At 38.7% G+C, this 22,253-nt stretch overlaps 1 protein-coding gene across 1 annotated transcript in view; it reads right to left on the bottom strand.

Annotated features, from left to right (window-relative positions):
• The window catches only part of LOC148855637 (ADP-ribosylation factor GTPase-activating protein AGD4-like), a 106,656-nt gene that overhangs the window by 35,100 nt on the left and 49,303 nt on the right, over positions 1-22,253 (bottom strand). Inside the window, exons 11-12 of the mRNA XM_088984933.1 lie at positions 20,159-20,287; positions 4,119-4,337 (exon numbers count right to left, since the gene is read on the bottom strand). Coding sequence (XP_088841059.1) covers positions 4,119-4,337; positions 20,159-20,287 — 348 coding nt within the window. The remainder of the gene's footprint in view (positions 1-4,118; positions 4,338-20,158; positions 20,288-22,253) is intronic.

Raw genomic sequence — 22,253 nt, 5'->3', positions numbered from 1 at the left:
TAGTTATGTCAGTTTTAGTTGGTAGTTATTTCAGCTTTATTATTAGTTTATTTGCCATGTAAGCAATAAGGGCAATTCAGCCCTTTTACAATTAGTCAACATATATAAATATTAAGAGTGGGTCAGTTGATGTCAAGACCAACCCTCTCTCATTTCCAAAATCTATTTGTGTGCTTTTTCTCTTCTCTCCTTCTCTTCTTCTTCTCTTCTGAAATTTCTTCATTCTTTTTCTTTTGAATTCAAGACTGATTGTAGTCTTGATCGACTACTGTTCTGAATCACATCCCTTCCTCAATATTCCTTTTACGCAATACTTGGGTTCAAGGAGAGTGATTAGGAGTGATTTATGATTATGAATCTGACGGCCTATATCTTCTAGAATCTATAGCTAACAACATCTCACCAATCCAAACGGTTTACTAGTACTACTAGTGGGAATAAAGACCAATTACATTCACACATTGTTGCCATTGAAAACTGTGTCTTAGACGATCTGGTAACATATGCAACATGCCCCTTTCTTCTTCCAATAAGACCTATAAGTACAGTTTAGGAAGTCAATATCACACTTGTTTGATAACAAAAAATGAGCAATAGTATTGGACTGTGTTACTGAGGTTCTAGACCTAAGAAAACGATGAAAGTTTGCAGATTCCACTGATCATTAAAGAACTTCGGTGGTAGGTTATGGACATAAATTAGCTGCATTACTATGTGGTCTTGTTCTTTAACTTTTGAAATCAGGGATCGTAGCTAATGCAATGGAACCAAGTTAGCTTGGATACTTCAGTGGGAATGTTGTGTGAGAATCACAGGATCTCAGTTGTGATGGAAGAAACCTAGTATGCATCAGTGTTTTAAAAGGTGTGGGAGGCGTATGCCTGGAGGCGCGCCTCCAGGTGAGGCACTCCCAAAATGCCTTGAGGCGTATGCCAGAGGCGCTGACACCTCTGAGGCATATGCCTCAGGTGCAAGAGACGTACGCCTCATGCGCTTTTTTCATGAGGCGTGCTAGAGGCATACGCCTCGTGCACATCTTATATAAAAAGACAAAAAAAAAGGAAAAGAAATGGAAGGGAAGGGAAAGAAAAAGAAAGAGAAAAGGAAAGAAAAGGAAAGGGAAGGGAAGAAAAGATAAGGGGAAAGAAAGTGGTTTGCCCCCAGCCCCATTTCTAGTAACTTCATGACAGAGATCATAGTTAGTAGCTCATTGGCAACAAGCTAGGATTAACAAGGAAAGAACTCTACTGTCAAAAGCATTTCTACCAAGTTTTCTGCCGCAACACCTACACCTACCACTACACCACAGTGTCTCATGATGCATCTTTGTTTAGAAACTCCAAGAGCTTAGTAACTATTCCTAATTAAGAGAGAGAGATAATTCAATAAAAGGCATTTCGCTCGCCTCCTCCTAACCCCCCTCCTCTTAAGGAGGCTTACGCCTCCTTGTGTTCAGGAGGCATATGCCTCTTGCATTCTGAACTACGCCTCATGCCTCTAGGTAGTGGAACGCCTCACATCACGCCTCCGCGTTTTAAAACACCGGTATGTAGCAACTGGTTTTCTGACATTTAGTCATTAGGATTATCCGACTATGGGCAAGACAAAAGATTCCATCCATAGGAGTTAAAGATACATAGAGATTTTCATCCAAGATCACCTGCAGAAATTTCTCTTCATGGTCGAAGATAAGTGGATGCAGAAAATAAAAAATAATCTGGAATGGAATACCTCTTGCAATATGTTAGAATATTTGGAAGGAGAGACGTAGAAGAAATTTGTTGAACACAAAGTTTGTCCAATGGATAGGATTGTGGCAGCAATTAGTAGATCTACTGCAGTGTGGGTGATTCTACCAGAATTTAGACAAATCACCAAGGAGAATCTAAGGAATAATCTTGGAGAAGTGTTGGGGTTTCAATTGTGTAATTTGGAGTATCTTGTATGATTAGTTTTAGCAATTTGTCTTGTATGTGATGATTCCTTATCACCTATCAGGACGTATCTCTTTTTTCTTTTAATGAAAGTTTATTTTTAGCATAAAAAAAGTCTAATGGCCTGGTTTAAAACCATGAAAGGAACAGACCAAGCAAACAATTTAGGCTATGGATGGCTTGATTCCACCAACAAGACTGTCACTGTTAACCACTGTCAATTGAGGATCTATCACAATTAATGGGCATTACAGTGACAGAAAGAGGAAAAAGTGAAGAAAAGTTGCTGCATAACATTATCATATCTATATCTATATTAGATACAGGAAAGAGGAAGGCCAAGAGTCCTCTTACCTCAATGCTCATATGCACCATCTCTTTGACTCACTCATCTCTTAGAAATGTGGTTATATATTTTTAAATTAAATTATTAAAATATAACAAGTCACAATTAAAACACTCTTAGGTCTTAATTTTCTCTAATAAAATGTGTAACTACTGTCTAATAAAATCCCTCTCCCTCCCTCCAATAGTCAATGTTCATAACATCTCTCCCCAATTAAACCCTTCATTTCATCTTAAATCTTTTTAAACCCCCTTTGATCATCTTTATTAAAGGAGGGGTTTAAATTAGATGTCAAACCTAAATATGGACCACAGTCTAGACCCAAACTGATGTCAAAACCCAAATTTTCCAACCCAAACCTGATCAAATTTCTATTGACCCCCATGCACTGCATGAGTTTAGGGTTTGACTATCATATGGAAAAGATATGATATCCTAAAAAACAACTGACCAATAAACTGGAATCATAAACGTGGTAGTGAATAAGGTGTTATTTATCAAAATTCATGGGTAGGTTTTGATTGGTCAAAACTCTTTCCATACCATATCTTTCCCGCATCATAGATTTTCCCATGAGTTTATTGCTAATTGGTTCTATAAAGAGTAATTTGCAGCAATAAAATAAAAGCAAGTAGAAAATGAGATTTAATTTCCATTCAGCAGGTAATCCAGTAGGATTTGACTGTGAATAAGAGAGTACTCAAGCAAGATTTGATCTATGCTTAGAGGGTACTCCACCTGGTATAAATTTCCGGATTCATGCACAAATGTGGACAAGGTTCTACAGTGTTATATGAATAGATATTTCCCAAGCCCTTCATTGGCTGTTGTCAAGAGATGGGGGTAGAAGAAGATGCATAGTAATCTTTGTCCAAGGTTGACTTGAAGTTAACCTTGAGTTCAAGCATTCAACTGAATCAAGGCAAGTCAAACAGAAGTCAGATGCATATGATGACTTAGAGATCTTCTAGGAAAATACACGTCAAATTTTAAGATTTTGAAGCAGAATAAACACTACCCAATTACTCTAATACCACTTTTAGACATCAAGAAAGTGACTTTGATGCTCCAGGACCTACAAGAATAAAATAACCCACCAATCGTACATTCCCTATACTCTAGAGAGTGATATCCTATGGTGATTGCTCACAATTGTAAACGTATAGGGCTTGGGTGTAGGACTTTAATGACTATATTAGTCTTCCTTTACTAATTAGACTTCCTTTTCTTAGGTTGAGAACAGAGTAATACATGTTTAATTGCAATAATTCACAAACTAACCAATCAGACTTTGGAAAATTATGATCAAAGGCCATAACATGCACTTCCTCTACAATTTAATATCTCAACAATAAATGTTGAGTATAATGTTTACTTTAGTTGGTCTAAAATATTCCAAAGTAATATTAATGCCCATAACATTGATTAAATCAGTTTCCACCAATTCAATAATTCATTTCAATGCAGATGAGTGTAAGCTACACGCCACAAATGAGAGCAAATAGTAAGACAGGCAGATACACAAATTCCCTGTATTTCCTCAATCATGTTAGGTTGATTGCCTTCTGGAGCCAACCCTCCAAGCATCTCCTAGTGAAAATTCCAATCACATGGGTTGGATAATTATAATAATAAAATATGTATTTCATGTGATTGTCTTTGGCTGATTGCAATCCTGTATTCTTGATAGGTTAATAAAAAATTAGCATAGATAAAAATGTCTGCTAGGACCCAGATAAAAGGCATACAAGTCTAACAAAATGAACAAATAAGTCAGTGCTTCAAAGGCAAGGACTAACCATCTAAATAAATGCCACCAGATTTTTCACTCAAACTACCTGCAATGTGTATGTTTTTGATGGAGAAATAATTCTGAAACAAAGGCGCAGATCTGTATGTTCTGCATCAATCTTTATTGTTGAAGTGCGAAGATCAATAGTACAACAGCCAAGGTTTTCTTCGCCCAATGAGGCTGTCTTATTGTGCCTTGCTCTAAATCTACTAAACACACTACTACCATGGTCTGATATTCCAGTTGATTGATGTGATTGAGAACCCTGTTAACAAAATAGAAATACATAGTGTACAAACAAATTAATTACAGAGAGTAATGAGATGGTAAAACATGCAAGAGAACATAACAGGAAAAAAAAAATCTGCTGCAATATTTTTAATGCTAAAAACAATCATTACAGATTAATTAGATTGTCAAACATGCAAGAGAAACATACCAGAAAAAAAATAATAATAATATCCAAGGAATTGGAGAGGCATTTGTAAATAACAATATGATGACATGCATATTTTATCAGTAATCTCAAGGACTTAGGAGTTAAATTTTCTGCTTAATTATAAGGACATGGACAATGGAGATTTGTTATGGAGGGCAACTGACAGATATTGTTTGGTAGGATGAGATGGCAAAGCCAAACCAGAAGGTTCAAGGTCATCTTAATAAGACCAGAGAGGCAACATTTTAAGCTCTAGAAAAATCCCACATTCCACTGTTTTCCTATATTAACTAATTCTACTGTTAATTTAATATCTTAGCCACAGAGGATGTCACAAGAAACGAGCTTTATAAGAGAAAGGGACAGTCCCTGGACTTTTATTTTCTTTTGATCTTTACTATAACATAATTTGTTTAGAGTTCCTACCATCCGAAGTTTATATTTCTGTTATTCTTTAGAGTTGACAATTTGGTCACTATTATTTAAACAGGGGTATTTATGTAATCTTACATATTATTTAAACAGTTGAGATCAGTGTTTTAAAAGGCATGGGAGGCATCCGCTTCGACAAGACCCCCCTTTCAACTAATGTTATGCAACTTTATTCTTCTTAATATAAAAGATTTTTATAAAAAATAAAGAAAAAAGTGAGAACCCCCCTTCCTCTTCACCCATCCTCCTCCTAACCCCCCTCCTCTTAAGGAGGCTTACGCCGCTTGCATTCTGAACTATGCCTCACGCCTCTAGGTAGTGGAACACCTTGCATCACGCCTCCGCATTTTAAAACATTGGTTGAGATCACTTCTACAATCTTTTCTGAATTCACAGCCCCAGTTCTTTTCTTCTCTACTCTCCTGTCTTCTTCTTCTCTTTTCTCTCTATTTAAGATCTGTTTTTCTTACTTTCTTCATTAATTAAGAGCAGATTAGGACTGTTCACACCTACAACTTTTTTTAAGGTAAAAATAATATTTATTATAAGAAAAAAAGAAATTAAAAGAAAGGTGAACAAAAGTCAACCCAGAGAAGAAAGACATCAAAACAACCTCCACCATGCCCTTAAACAACTACTGCTAACAGCAAGCATTGTCCATTACAAACGCCTAAGCCAACCACCCAACCCCAGACAACTTTACAAAAGATAAATTACGATGATAGGGTCAGGTGACCATAAACACCATAAACTTCTTTTCTCAAATAAGCTTCTTAGCTTTTCAGCTGATGCACCTACCTGTGGCAACTGCAAACATCATAGGTCAACAAAGTAAGCAACCCATTACTGACCACTTTCCTATAATATCTTTTCCTTTTGTTTTTTATGCTAAGGAGCAAATAGAGTTCTTTTATTGTTTCTACCACAATAAGAAACTATATTAGAAGCTACTCTTACTTGCTCTCTATTTTCACTTGTATTTGCATGTTAAAACTTGTAGCAGCCTATTGCTGCTTTTTTTTTGGATCAATAACGGCAGATTTCATTAATAATTGAAAAAGATTACAATTAGTGCAAATAAAAGAGGAGAGACAAACCCTCTTCACTCTCCTCAAAAACTTGCACAAAATTACAATTGAGCCCAAAAGAGTTGGTTTCTTCCCAACCCTTGTTTTGCTAGAAAATCAGCAAAGGCATTAGCAGTTCTTTTAACCCACATAAGTCTCACACACATATCTTTTGTCAGCCATTTGAATTTCTTTCTTTCACTGTTGTAGTTCTAAAGTCCAACTTCTCCTTTTTTGCAGCCATCCCACAACCAATTTTGAATCACCTTCTATAATCAGCTTACTTTTGTTCATGTCCTTTGCCTTTTGCACTCCCTGCACTAGAGACATAATCTCAGCCCTTAAAGACCCCGACACCAATTGAGCCTGACAATAAAACAATAATTCTGCCTTCCTTTTTGGGTAGTCAGATAAGTCGTTCAGTTTCGCAAGACCTGCTTTCGATGTTGCTTTTGAGATGACTTTTTTGGGATCTTTATTGTGAATCCTGATGTATAGTTCCTGGCTGTACATGTCGATCTTTTGATATACTTGTAATCTATGCTTACAGTATACCTTTAATATAAATCTTTAAGTTACCTTCTCTCAAAATAGGAAAAAAAAACACCTCCAATGCCAGAAGGACCTGAATTACCTACACTACTCCCATCAAAATTAAACTAAATGTAGCCTGTTGAAATAGTTTATTTTATATCTTGTCTATTAATTTTGTCTTGTTAGGGTTTGTTTGCTTGGTGCCTTTTTTTATTTTTCTGTTATTGTACTTCACTTACAGCAGGAGCACAAAGGTCTTTTCCCATTTTATTTTAGTCGCCCTATATATACTAATAGAAGCTGGCGCCACCAGTACTGTTCTATTGCCTCCAATCTTTCTTCTTCTCTTCTCTTCTCTTCTCTTCTCTTCTCTCTTATTTTCAATCGGCTTTATTGCCAAGATGGTATCAGAGCAAGGCTATTGAATCTGGGCGATCAAGTTTCTTCTTCAAGTTGCTGAAACTGGGCGGAACAGATGATTAAATCTGGGTTCATCGAATCTGATCTGCGACTAGTATAGCCCTACTGAATCTGAACATGTCGATCTTTTCTTTCCTTGGTTGTGTACCAAGAGAGAAGAAAAACAAATGAATCTGAACTACTGAATGTCGTCAGACCCTTGTGAGGTTTATACCTCTTTTGTTTTGGATCGTGTGATCCTGTACCTGTGAAAAAGGTGACTGTAGATCACGGATTACCTGTTTCCTATGATTTTTGGCTTGATTTCATGTGTAAGGATCTCTCTTAATAATCAATGCTTGTAGACCTTCTGGAAAATTAGTAGGCTGGGACTGTTAACCCATACAGGTATGAAAATCAGTTTGATCATAACTCTTTTTCTGGAAACTGGTGCTGTTCTTGTGCTCAGATTAAGTCCAAAACCGAAGTGTGTGTGGACTGGTCACTTGTCGTGTGTGGATCAATTTTTTTCTGATGTAAGGAGGGATCCTAAGTTGAGAGTTTAGACTAAAATTCTGTGTTGACCATGTCATCTGAGAATTCTGCTACTTCAGGGGTTTCAAGAAGTCAAAATGGAGTGAGTGGAGGAATGGATATGAGTTTCCCCATGGCTGTTATTCCCTTTGACGGTCTGAACCTACCTTGAATGGTCTAAGGGAATAAAACTCTACATCACTGCTAGGGGGAAAATAGGATACATCAATGAGAAAGTAAAGGAATCGAAGAACGGAAGTGTTGGATATGATAGATGGAACCAGGAAAATAGTATGGTGATGTCATGGCTCTTGGTTTCCATGCTGCCACATGTAAGAAAGACATTTATGTGGGCTGAAACTGCTTGTGAAATATGGGAACAAGCAAAGTCCACCTATTCAGAGCAGAGACACTATTCCAAGATATACCAACTGCAAGCTGAATCCTCTACTTGCAAGCAGGGGGAGAGGAGTCTCTCAATGTACTATTCAGATCTGACATCGATCTGGAAAGAACTTGATCACTACCAGAGTGTGAATTGGAAGTGTGATGAAGATGCAAAGGCATACAAGTCACTTGTCTCTCAACAATGGGTATTTGCTTTTCTCTTGGAGCTAAATCCTTCATATGAGTCCATCAAGGTGAAGATCTTGGGAAGTAAATGTTTGCTGAAATAGAGCTGTCGAATGAGAGAAGAAGAGGAAGAAGAAGAGGAACAGAAATGAAATGGGCGGCTGTAAACTCTTCGGCCAGCCCTAATCTATTATATGTAAAGACATTACATAATGTTACATGAATAGACAAGACTGCCCCTGATTAGTGATGGGACACCTAGTCGAAATAAACATTAAGTAAGATTAGGCCCAGTAACAAGGCCCACTAACTAATGACTTAAGACCCAACAAAGATAAACATACAAACTAAGACAACCGAACCAACACTCCCCCTCAAGCTAAGCATGGATGTCAATCATGTTTAGCTTGCCAAGTAAGTCCACGAATTTCACTGTAGCAAGCCCTTTAGTCAGAACATCTGTAATCCGCATCTCGGAGGGAGTATAAGGAATGTAGAGTTCTCCTGAGACAATTCTTTCTCTAACAAAGTGACGGTCTATCTCAATATGTTTTGTTCTATCATGTTGCACTGGGTTATTTGCAATGTTGATGGCTGCCTTGTTGTCACAGTACAACCTGAGAGGGCACTCAATCTTTATTCCAAGTTCACCAAGCAGTATCTTCAGCCATAAGAGTTCAGCAACACCATGAGCCATAGCTCGGTACTCAGCCTCTGCACTAGACCTTGCAACCACATTCTATTTTTTACTCCTCCATGTAACTAAATTTCCTCCAACAAAGGTACAGTACCCAGAGGTAGACTTCCTGTCCCCAACAGAGCCAGCCCAATCTGCATCAGTATATCCTTCAACTTCAATTTTACTGTTTTTCCTAAACAGAATCCCTTTCCCCAGGCAAGACTTCAAATATTTGAGGATCCTTTCCACAACTTTCATGTGAGGGATCTTAGGAGTGTGCATGAACTGACTGACAACATGTACAGCATAGGCAATGTCAGGGCGAGTAAGGGACAGGTAAATCAACTTCCCCAACAGCTTTTGGTATCCTTCCTTATCAGGTTAGTCCTCTCCTAATGACACCTGTAGACCATGATTCTGTTCTATTGGAGTATTGGTTGGCCTACACCCCATCATGCCTGTCTCTTGAAGAAGATCAAGGATTTATTTCCGCTGACATATATAGATGCCCTCTTTGGATCTTGCAACTTCAATCCCAAGAAAGTATCTCAGTTGGCCCAGATCTTTGATCTCAAATTCAGCAACCAAAAACTCCTTTAGTCTTTTAATCTCTTCCTGATCATTCCCTGTAATTACCATATCACATAGACAATAAGTGTCGTAAGTTTGCCATTTCTCTTCCTTATGAAGAAGGTATGATCTGCTCCACTTTGAGTGTAACCCCCTTTCTTCATGACTCCACATAGCTTCTCAAACCAAGCTTGAGGGGACTGCTTAAGGCCGTAAAGGGCCTTTCTCAGTCTACATACCTTCTTGCCCAAGACATAACCTGGTGGAGGATCCATGAACACCTCTTCATGCAGGTCGCCATTCAAGAAAGCATTCTTCACGTCCAACTGATGTAGCTCCCATGAGAAATTTGCAGCTAAAGATAATAGAACTCGGATTGTGTTGAGTTTTGCCACCGGAGCAAAAGTTTCTTTGTAGTCAATCCCTTCTTTTTAAGTAAACCCTTTTGCTACCAGTCTAGCCTTGTACCTCTCAATGGACCCATCCTCCCTGTGCTTCACAGTGAACACCCACTTGCATCCAACAGTGCCTTTCCCTTCTGGTAGATCCACTAATTCCCAAGTCCTTGCTTTCATTAAGGCTTTCATTTCTTCATCCATAGCCTCTTTCCATTTTGGGTCAGATACTGCCTCAGTATACCTGGTAGGAACATGCACAGAAGATAGAGCAGACACAAAAGAACAATAACGAGGAGACAACTGTGAGTAAGACACAAAATCAGCAATGGGGTATTTGATAGTACAAGAACGAGTAGACTTACGAAGGGCAATAGGAAGATCTAAGTCAGAGGAACTGATAGGATTACCTTGAGTTTCTGAGACAGGTTGATCTGAGTCCAATTGGTCGCTGTCATGAGTTAGAGGACCCTTCTTCCTTCTGTTGTAGGTGATTCTGATATCTCTTTGCAGCCTGTCGGAGTCTTCAATAATATTTTCAACATCACTAGTAGTAGCTGGTACAATGGGAGCCTCACTAGATTCACCCGGGATACCACAACTAGGTGGATCAGGAGGAGAAGATGGAAGACCCGAGGTCGAGAGAGGTACAAAGAATGGGGAAACAGAAGAATCCTCTTCCGTCCCACTAGTCTCCCCCTGAAGAGGATTCTGGGAAGAGTGAAAATAGGATTGAGACTCAAAGAATACCACATCCTTTGTGACATTTTTTTCCTGGTGACTGGATCATAACACTTGTATCCCTTCTGAGTAGGGGAGTACCCCAAAAAGATTCCCTTTGTAGCCCTAGGATTCAATTTGGTCTTCTTCGGATCCTTGACACGTATAAAGAATACACAACCAAAGACTCTCGATGGAAGAGAAAAGTCAAGAAGATGGGGGCAAAGAACAGAGAAAGGAGTTTTCATCCCCAATACCTTGGATGGCATTCGATTTATCAGATATGATGCAGTAAGGATTGCTTGAGACCAATAGCTTTTAGGAACTTTGTGCTGAAATAGTAAGGCTCGAGCAGTCTCCAATAAGTGCCTGTTCTTGCACTCAGCAACCCCATTCTGTTGAGGGGTACTAGCACAAGATGACTGATGAATCATTCCAGCATCCTCCATAAACATATTCAATGACCTTTCAAAATATTCTACAGCATTATCTGACCTGAATTGTTTGACCTTCGTACCAAATTGTGTTTCAATCATTTTGCAAAATGTCATGGTTACCCATGGCACTTCCTCTCGTGCTTTTAATAAGTAGATCCATGTGCATCGAGAATAGTGATCAATAAAACTGATAAAGTATCGAAAGTCATCAACAGAAATAACGGGAGGACCCCAAACATCAGAGTGGACTAAGTCAAAAGAAGCTCGAATTTCATTACTTGAAGTTGAATAAACAGTTCTACATTGCTTTGATAGTTGACAGACTTCACAAACTAACTCTTGACTTGAAACACTTTCGAATAGTTCTGGAAACAACACTTCCAATGATGAAAAAGGTAAATGACCTAGCCTAGCATGCCATAGATGTAACCTAGCTATTGACTCTACATTGGACTGACTACAAGTAGTAGATGTTTGCAAGGCCGAACTGATGTCTGCATTAAGGTAATAGAGACCTCCACACTCATGACCGCTCCCAATCATTCTCTTCGTCAAACTGTCCTAAAAGACATAGTGAGTAGGAAAAAAGGTTATGCTGCAATTCAAATTTTTGGTAAGCTTTGAAACAGATAAGAGATTTGAAGAAAGATTGGGAACATGCAAGACAGATTTTAGTGAGAGGTCCTTGCTTAGGTCAACCACTCCCTTCCCAGAGATGGTAGAGAGAGAGAACCATCAGCAGCCCTCATTTTATCTTGGCCAGACATTAAATGATAGGAAGAAAATAGAGAAGACATGTGTGTCATGTGGTCAGTTGCACCAGAATCAATAATCCAAGAGGTAGGATCAATAGAACTAGTAGCACTAAAGGCAGAAACAATACCTGATCTGGCAAGGAGGATGGAAGAGAATTGATCCTTAGACGGGCTAGGGCCCGGCTAAGCACCTCTACCTCATCGGCAGTAAAACCAAAGGACTCGGTTCGAGGGGAATTAGAAGTCTGTCCCATGGAAGAGGAAGTAACTGTAGATGTGTGTTTTGAACCATCATCACTTTGACCCATAGCCAAATTCACACTTGCAGATTGACCCTTCTGATGCTTCTTATCTTTCCTTAATGCAGCTAGCTTCAGATGCGGATGGAAAACCCAACAGGTCTCTTTCACATGCCCTTCCCCTCCACAGTGGGTGCACTTCAGATGTCTCTTGTCAGAGTACCTGTTTCCCCTTTGATTTGTAGAGATTAGGGCCGAATGCTCCATAGACTGTTCAGCTATTTTTGTTTGAGTATCAACCTGCATCTCTTTTCTTCTCACATCTTCATTCCTCACAAGGTAGTAGACATGATGTAAGTCTGGCATTTCATCCCTTCCCAGAATTTGGGATCTTATGCTCTCATATATAGGATCTAGGCCAGCCAGAAACTTAAATGCTCTACCCTCTTCGGTTTGTTTGTCATGCTTTTCTTTGTCTCCAGCACTCTCCCCGTCAATGATAAGGTGGTGATCTAACTCTTCCCATAGTCCTTCTAGTGTAGCAAAATATGTTGCAACACTCATATCTCCTTGCCTCAAGGAAGCAATATCTTGATTCAATTTGTAAACTCAGTCATTATTCTTTTTCTGCCCATAGGTTTTAGAAACCTTTTCCCATATCTTGGCAGCCGTGGAAAAATGTTGAACAGTCCTGACTACTCTTGGAGTCATTGAGGCAAGTAGCCAGGACATAACTGTAGCATTCTCTTTGCGCCAAGTTCCATATTCAGCACTTCCCACTTCTGATTCCTTCTTCTGCCCGTCTAAGTAACCAGTGAGTTCACGGGATGTGATGAAAAGCATGGCTGAGACAGACCATTCCCTAAAGTTGTACTCATCCAACAACACACTTGTGATCTGTAGGCTATGCAGATTTGGATTCTCCAGATTAGGAGACCTCCCATAAGCCCTAACATCTCTAGAAGACACTTCCTCGGATATTGAAGACATCTTCACTTACTTGTAAGTGTCAAAACTGTAACTGCAGTGTATAGAGAACTGTTTCACACTTACGGAACTTGCTGCACTGTAAACTCAGCCCTGAGAACCAGACACAAAGCTGAAACACTGCACACTGTGCCCAAATTACTGTTGTCACCGAGTACTACACTGCAACTTGCTGTGTTGGCTTCTACTGTGTGCTAAGCACTGCTATCGCAGGTTATAACTTCACCTACGAACAGTTCTAGGACTGCTGAAATCAGTCCTTCCGCCTAGATCTGTTCTACACAGATCTATCTTAGCCGAATGGCTACAGTCTATTGTACTGTGTCTATTAGGGCATCAGCCTCTGGGTCTAACTCCCCTTGGGCCTACAACCAAGGGAAACCCTAGATGTGGGTCTAGTTGTGTTCCACGACCAACCCTAGGGTTTCTTTGCAGCAACCAACAAGAAAGATTAGGCCCAGTAACAAGGCCCACTAACTAATGACTTAAGACCCAACAAAGATAAACATACAAATTAAGAAAGCCGAACCAACAGTAAAGATTTGCCATCAGTTCAGGAGGTTTATGCCTTAGTTCAATCAAAAGAGAGTAGAAGAAGTGTGATGAACTGTACAAAGGGGGAGCCAGTTGTCGTAGCTGTCCGAGGAAGTACAGACACTAATGTCGGAGGTTCTTTTAAGAAGGGTGATTCTCAAAAGAGAACTGACGATAAGAGTACACTTTGGTGCACTCACTGCCAGAAGACAAGACACACCAAAGATACATGTTGCGATCTCCATGGAAAACCTAAATGGCACAGGATTTGGGTGAGAAGTCAACAACTGATCAAGGTAAGAAACCAATTCAGTAGAATCAGAAAAAGTACAACTCAGCTAATATGGCATCTCAAGAGACTAGTCCCATGGTAACTCAGGAAATGATCCCAGTTCTGACCCTAAGGAAGAGATTATCAACTCCTTTCATGACCAGTTGGAGTTATATGGTAGGACTCTTCGCCAGATGGATTCTAGTCCTACTCCTATCCCTTTCGCATCTACATCAGGCAACACTACCACTGCTTTCCATGTGTCATCTCATACCTCTGATTCTCCTTGGGTAATTGACTCCAGAGCCTCAAACCACATGACTGGTAAGTCAAATTTATTTCAAGCATACAACCTTCTCTCTAGGAGAGATAAGGTGAGACTAGCTAATGGTACTTTCTCCACCATTGTCGACCAAGGAACCATATCTCTCCCACTCGGCCTTACCCTTTCTAATGTACTTCATATTCCTGAACTACCTATAAATTTGCTTTCCATTAGTAGTATTACTCACTCCTTGAATTGTTCAGTTACATTCTTTCCGTCTTTATGTGTGTTTAAGGATTTGGCCTCGGGGAAGACGATTGGTAAAGGAAGCATGGTGGACGGTCTCTACGTGTTGGAGAATAAAGTTGGCCTGTGGCTACATAGTCCTTGAGTTTGTCCAGTGAGAGTCAAGCCTATTTAGGGCACAGTCGTCTTGGTCATCTTTCTTTTGAGTCATTCGAAGTTATTTTTCCAAAGTCGTTTGAGTCTTTGTCAGTTGCAGTGTCAGACATGTCAATTGAGTAACATTGTAGAAGTTCTTTTTCTTTGAGAAATAAAAGATTTGAATTTCCGTTTCATATTGTTGATTCTAATGTTTGGGGCCCTGTTACTCTACCTACTGAGGTTGGATATAAGTACTTCATTACCTTGATCGATGATTACTCCAGATACACTTGGGTTTACCCTATGCGATCTAGAGATGAAGTGCCTAAAATTGTGAAAGATTTTCAACACATGGTGTTCACTCAATTCCAAACTGAATTTCATACTTTCCAATCGGACAATGCAAAGGAATACTTCATAGTGATCTCACGGAATTCTTTGCTTCGAGTAGATCTCTTCAACGAAGCTCTTGTGCTAGGACACCCCAACAAAACGGTGATGCTAAAAGAAAAAACCGTCATCTTCTCGAAGTAGCTCATGGCTTGTTAATCCATATGAATGTTCCGAAACGCTTTTGGATGGATGTTGTTCTGTGTGCTACGTACATCATCAACTGTATGCCATCTCGATTACTAGAGTATAAGGCCCCACATCGGCTTTTGTTTCCTACAACTCCGTTGTCCCCCATTCCAATGCGTGTTTTTGGGTGTCGTTGCTTTGTTCATAGCTTGTCCCCTAGTCAGGGTAAACTTGATCCTCGTGCTATACCTTGTCTTTTCCTTGGTTACCTTTATCTCAAAAGGGGTATCATTGCTATGATCCCACCTCTCGCAAGTACTATGTCTCCATAGGCATATCCTTCTTTGAGAATCAACCTTTCTTCTCGGTTTCTCCTCAGGGAGAAAGTAGGGTTGAGGAGAAACAGGCTCTAACTCAACTAACTCCTCTACCCGATCCTCGTCCATTCCGTGTCTTTCTTCGCCATAACAAAAGGTAGCAGAGTTCAAGAGCCGTGGAACCTGACACTATGCAGCCAACATCATCGGATTTGCCGGAGGCAAATCCTTCTCATCAGCAAGGTACACTTGCTCTTATTGATATGCTTGTACCTCTCAATGTTGATTCCCCTGTCATTAATGATCTTGATGTTCCTATTGCTAAGGGAAAGGGTGTTAGATCTTGTACTACTAATCATCCTATCTCTCGCTTTGTGTCCTATGACCATATTTCACCTTCATATCATGCACTCCTCTCTTCTGTTGACAGTATCCCTATTCCTAAGAATGTGGCAGAAGCTTTATCCAAACCTGAATGAACAGATGCAATGAAGGAAGAAATTGATGCATTACACAAAAATCACCTTGGGCTGGTTTAGTAAGTTCCACTTAGCAGTTTAACAGATGGGGTTCAAACAATGTCAGTCAGACCACACTCTATTTGTGAAAAAAGGGGAAGAGAAAATTGCAGCTCTAGTTGTGTATGTGGATGACATAGTGATCACAGGCGATTGGGAGACTGAAATACAGAAACTAAAAAAATTCTTAGCCACTCAGTTTGAGGTGAAAGATTTGGCCCCTTACGTTATTTCCTTGGAATTGAAGTTGCTCGCTCTCACAAGGTCATCTTTATTTCCCAACAGAAATATGTACTAGATCTACTAGAAGATACAGGCAAGCTAGGGGTGAAACCAATTGACTCACCAATTGAACCTAACCATCAGCTAGGAGACAGTTAGGGAGAGTTTTTGAAAGATGTGAAGAAGTTCCAGAGACTTTTGTATTTGTCTATGACTAGGCCTGATATTGCTTATCCAATGGGTGTCCTTAGTCAGTTCATGCACAATCCTAAGACAACTCACTTTGAAACTGCAAAGAGGATCCTTAGATACCTCAAGAAGTTTCCCAAAGCTGGTTTGTTGTTCTAGAAACATGGACATTTAAAGGTGGAAGTATATACTAATGCTAATTGGGTAGGGGTAGTTAATGATCAAAAGTCTACCAGTGGATATTGTGCCTTTGTAGGAGGAACTTGGTCACATGGAGAAGTAAGAAGCGAAGTGTGGTGGCTAGATCCAGTGCTGAAGCAGAATACAGAGCTATGTCTCATGGGGTTGTTGAAATTATGTGGATAAGAAACCTATTAGGTGAACTGGGTTTTGCAATTAGCAACCCTATGTCACTCTATTGCGACAATAAAGCTGCTATCAACATTGCAACTAATCCAGTCCTCCATGACAAGACAAAACACATTGAAGTGGACAAGCATTTTATTGGAGAAAAACTTGTGAATGGAGAAGTGTGCACTCCATATGTCAACTCAGAAGAAAAAATTGCAGACATCTTCACCAAGGGTCTTCATCATGTGCGGCATAAAGATTTGTGTGACAAGTTGGGCATGATTGACATCTATGCTCCAACTTGACAGGGAGTGTTGAAATAGTTTATTTTATTTCTTGTCTATTAATTTTGTCTTGTTAGGGTCTGTTTGGTTGGTTAAAGCCTTTTTTATTTTTTTGTTATTGTAGTTCACTTACAGCAGGGGCACAAGGGTCTTTTCCCTTTTTATTTTAGTCACCCTATATATACTAATAGAAGCTAGTGCCGCCAGCACTGTTATATTGCCTCCAATCTTTCTTCTCTTCTTCTGCTCTTCTTCTCTTCTCTTCTCTTCTCTTCTCTCTTATTTTCAATCAGCTTTATTGCCAAGATAGCCATTAACTGAAAGACCTGGATGCTGGAAGGACCTATGACCTCATTAGAGCCTATCGCTGCATGTTATGAGTTTTCTGCTTTAATTGGCATCAAAATACAAGATTTGGGATCTATATTTTGGTAGATCCATAGCTGCAAAGGAAGATCAACACCAAAGGGTACAACTAACAAGGAATGAAGTGACTACAAAGGGCTTCAAAGTCATGCAGCAGCAGATTAGGCATTATATGCAACAAAAAATTGCAAACCTCTGAGCTCATTTGGAGCAATCAGGACTTTAAGGACCTAACAAAGCTAATATTAGAGGCCAAAGGAACCAGAAACAAATCCAAGGTACATACCAAAGGGAGGAAATAGGGGCCAACCAGCTATAGAGATATATTACCAACCATTGGAGGACTGTTCCGATAAGGAAGAAATCTATGTAGTAGTTGGGCAGTGAGGTTACAATGTTTGGTTACCAACCAGCTATAGAGATATATTACCAACCATTTGGCATGGAGCTGTTGCGGTTCTGTTTGGGGTCTGCATCAGTGTAAGGTATGTGGTTCAAGTAAAACACAAACAAAACATGTTTGGTTAGACCATTTGAGGTTACAATGGCCACACCTCACCGCAAAATCAAGTAGAAATATTCCTACAATGTCTAGTCAGCATTCAACCATGCTAAACATATTTTAGGATGAAATGGACATATTATGCATATGGTGTGTAGCAAACACCCACAAAGTTCAGTCGCAAACAAAGTAAAAGTCTTGTAGGAGGCAATAGTGGAAATCAACAAAAGGGACAGTGGATTATTTGTAATAAATGCAGGGATGAAAGGCATACTTCAGCTAAAGGTCATTATACCAACATAGGAAGAAGACCTTGTTGATAATAAAGTTGAAGAGGTCGTTATACTTGCTGAATTGTTGAACTAACTTGGAGAAACCATGCATGATGATTATGATGCACCAATTCTAGTAGCTGGGCACATTCTTTATACCCCTAAAGTGATTAAAGAATAGTAGTTAAATAGAAACAGGTTCAAGAAGGTGTAGATGGTGGAAGATTGTGCAAGGTCATCATTGATAATGACAATTGTGAGAATGATGCGTCTCAAAAATGATTCAAAATTCATTTATCTAAAGAAAAAAAATGGTTTCAAATTGGGCCATAAAATAAACTGCATCCCAACAAGGTGGAAGAAGTCCACAATTAGCCAGCACCCAAGGTATAAGTATGGGTGTTTGTAGAACACTAACCCGGACCATTTCGAGTGCGCTCCTGAACTTTTCAATTAGTGGAGCAACTAGATTGTTACATGTAGCTTGATAATGGTACTTTGTCAAGTGTCAATGAGATCCTTTTGGGCCAATACATGGGTATGTTGAAGCAAATGAGAATGATATTTAGGCAAGTGATCATTGTGATAGGATCAGCTACTTTGATGGAAGCTGAAAAACTGTTGTTAATGGATTACAGATGTTTTGGAATTGGTTTTGCAAAATAAATATTATGTAAATATATAGTTTATGGTAGAGAGTGACACAAGTGTGTCTTGGTTAGGAGAATAATCCCTTCCCCAATTCCCAATGTAGGATATTAATGGTAGAGATTACATTGCAAGTGTTGTTGTTAGGCCCAACACCTGATGGACGCATTTTAGTTTGGCCCAATGGGCTTACATACTTAAGATGGCAGAACTTAGGCATAACGTAATAGACATTACAAAGTAATAAGAAGCTGGTATTGCTGAGGATGAATTTTCTGTGAATTACTCAAGGAATCATACCATAGGTAAGAATCCTTCTGAAGTCATTTTTGGAAGGAATTGTACACATTTTCTAGATTTTGTCCCTTTTTCCCAATGTGGAGAAGACAGTGTTAAAGCAGAAAATGATAGCAAAATAGATGTCAAAGCATCACGAAACCATCCATTTAACTAATGCAAGGTACAAGGCATATTCAAATCGCAAAAAAATAAATAAAAAAAGAAAGATCTCAGATATTCAATAGATTTGATGATGATTTATTTGTGAAAGGAAAGGTCCCCTGACATGACTTATTCAAAGCTTAGAAAGGCCTTTTAGTCTTCTCTATAGGTATCCATGCTTATCTCTGCCTCCCACAAATATCTTCATAGATTGTGACTATTCAAAGAAACTAGTTCCACCCAACCAAATAGTAGTTAAGGGAAGACTAGAACCATCAAAAATCCAACCCATAATAATGGAACTACTATTAGGGGACTCTACAGTACTTAGAGTTGACCTTTCAGTACTCTAGAATGAAGAATCCAAGTTTGACAGCACCCAAAGCAATTGATGGGTATAAGTTGGATCCAAATCATAGGATTGAATCAAGAAACAGATACCGAAATCCTCCATATAGCATCCATCATTAATCACAATTCTCAAACACCACTAAAAATGAAGAAGAAAACATACCAGCAAAATATGTCTTCATGATAAAACCAAATTATAATATGTGCAGCTTAGATAATTACAAGATGAACTTAGATTAAAAACAAAAACGATTCTGCCCCAAGATATTGCATTCTCTTCAAGAAACAACTCTTCATCAGTCCACAATCAGAAACACTCAAATCTGCATTTTCCAAGAATTTCTTCGATATTTGTCAAAACCTTTATTAAAATACTAATATGAAACCTACATAAACCAACCTCAGTCATATGGCTGTTGACATCACCTACACGAATGATGACATCAACAACTACCAACAACACCTACTTCTATTTTTAACGGATCTCTCTGCTTTGTTACCAACCTGCTTAGTCTTAATTTAAGAAACAAGAACCAAGAAGAAAGGAGGAAGAACAAGAAGAAAAGAAAGAAATAGAGAGAGAAAGAAGGCTTTTGGAAAAACATGTGTTAGGTCAGCCACACTTTTCATTAATATTATCGTCAGAGAGTGTACAAGGAGCACATTTAGTTATTATTGTCAGAGAATGTAAAAGGAGCACATTCCATTACTTGCAAAGGTATCATCTATGTAATATAATTGATTGTTGTTTATGTGCATACCATCACCTAGGTAATTGCAAGTAGACACCCAAGCATGACTTCAATTATACTGTTTCCAGTGCATCATCATTGCATTTTTTAGAAGTACAAAAATGCAAAATCAAATAAATTAAAATAAATGGATAGCATACCGCAGGTTTTGCTGCATTATTTCTATAGTAGTACAAAGCCCCATGGCTATCAAGTACAAAGAATCTCCTCTTCCAATCTCCCCTCACGGTAGCACGTTTAAGGAGATACCCTTGCTTAATTGTTTGTACCTAGAATATAATGAAAAGCCTGTCAGTAAGCAGCTTAAATCTCTAAGAATAAATACCTAAAAACCCGATTACAAGATCTCAGGAAGAAAATAATCTTTAATCCTAGAGAACATGTTCACTCTGAAGAGAATCATGAGGACCAAAACAAATGCACCAAGGAAATGTGTTAAACAAAATAAGATGAGAAAAAAAAGTCACTAGAAATAGCAAAGATCACCATATGAAATAACCAAAATAGATCAAAACAAAGTGGTAACATGCATTACAAATAATAATAATAATAAGAATAATAATAATAAAGAAAAATGAAATGTCTCACAAGCTCCTAGTTTTTATCACCAAAACTGAACAAATCTAAATCCTTGAACTCTTTTAAAACCAAAGCCCAGTTCAAAATAAAATATTCCTGTGCAAATTTGATGAGGTCATGAATACTCCATAATATAACCAATGGTTTTACAAAAAGATTAATACTCCATAATATTCACTTGATAGTTTCAAAAGCAACTGAAAGAACCAAGTAATCATAAATCATCTTTACGACTTTACCACATTTAAAAAAAAAAAAGAACAAATAAAACTAAAGAATTATTGCATTCAAGGGATCATATACCCATCATCCATGGAGTATAGTAAATTTAGTACCAATAACATAGAACATTACTTGGTACGCTTTATGCAGTTCAAATGAATTCTCATGTGACTGTAATAGACAAGTACGAGATTTTAAGACTCCTTGTGTTCTTAAACGACAGTTTTTAGCACAGGATGGGCCTTAGAACCATGAAATTGTATCTTTTTTTTCTGAAAATACTCGGCAAAATGCCCCCTTCTATCCGTTTGAAGCACAAAACTACACAACCTTGATCTCTACCCTTTCGAATCACCACCAAAAAATCCTTAAAAAAGCACCACTCTTCCATTGAGATTTGAGACTTAGCATAGAGATTTAAACCCTATGCAGGCATTGCACCACATGTGAGAGATTGAAGAAAGCCTCCCTATCCTCGTTGAAACCCAGAATTTTTTGAAACTCTATCAAGCAAATGATTTTCATTGCATAGAAGTATTATCTACAAATGTAAGGATGCACCAGTGGTTCACTATAGAAAACATAATGACAAAAGTTTTGTTGAAGGTGATTTAATCTAACCATCCAGTTTATTATCTTTAATTTCTCAAGAAACTATAATCAGTGGCAGATGCAAAAAGAGTTTCTTTATGGAATGTAAAAGGATTGGAGAAAAATTTTTCACTTAGTGAAGTGGGATTGGGTATGCAGAGACAAGAAAGAATGGAATCTTGGGATAAGGAGAGTAAAGCTATTTAATAAGGCATTCTTGGGGAAGTGGTTATGGAGATTTGGAGTGGAAAGAAATTCTTTGTGGGGGGAGGACGTTGCTTGTAAGCATGATGTTACATATTTTGGGTGGGAATCGAAAGAGGTGAAATCTTCATATGGAGTGTGTTTGGAAAGGAATAATGAGATTCTGGTCAGCATTTTTGAACTCTCTTTCAACCTATGTCCAAAACTCTGCTGGTTAAGCCAGAAAAACATATCTATTGCTGACTGTTATGAATTAAGCCAAGGAAGAGTGGTATAGAGCCCAAAATTTAGAAGACCACTTCTTGACTTGGAGGTTGAGGAGTGTGTGGATCTTTTGGCAAAATTACAATAAGTGCAGGTTCAAGGAAAGGTAAATGATGTGAAATGGTGGAAAGAAAGTAGGAATATGTGTTTTCAATATAGTCCTTTTATAAAGCCTTGGCAAGGAATCAGGTGGAGAAGTCGGAAGTGAGGGGGTCTGGGGGAATCCAATTGCTCCTGGGGTGGAGGCTTTTGCATGACTAGTTGCGCTAGACAGCATCCTTACTTGGGATCAAATTAAAAGCAAGGGAACTCAAATGGCAGGAAGATGTTATTTATGCTTAGGTGAGGACGAAACTGTGTTGCACTTGTATTTTG

Source organism: Nelumbo lutea, chromosome 4, assembly GCF_056320005.1.
Source record: "Nelumbo lutea isolate HS-2025 chromosome 4, American lotus-T2T, whole genome shotgun sequence".
In the NCBI taxonomy this organism is placed as follows: domain Eukaryota; kingdom Viridiplantae; phylum Streptophyta; class Magnoliopsida; order Proteales; family Nelumbonaceae; genus Nelumbo; species Nelumbo lutea.
The sequence above is the reverse complement of the archived record's forward strand: the minus strand, read 5'-3'. Positions and strand labels throughout refer to the sequence as shown.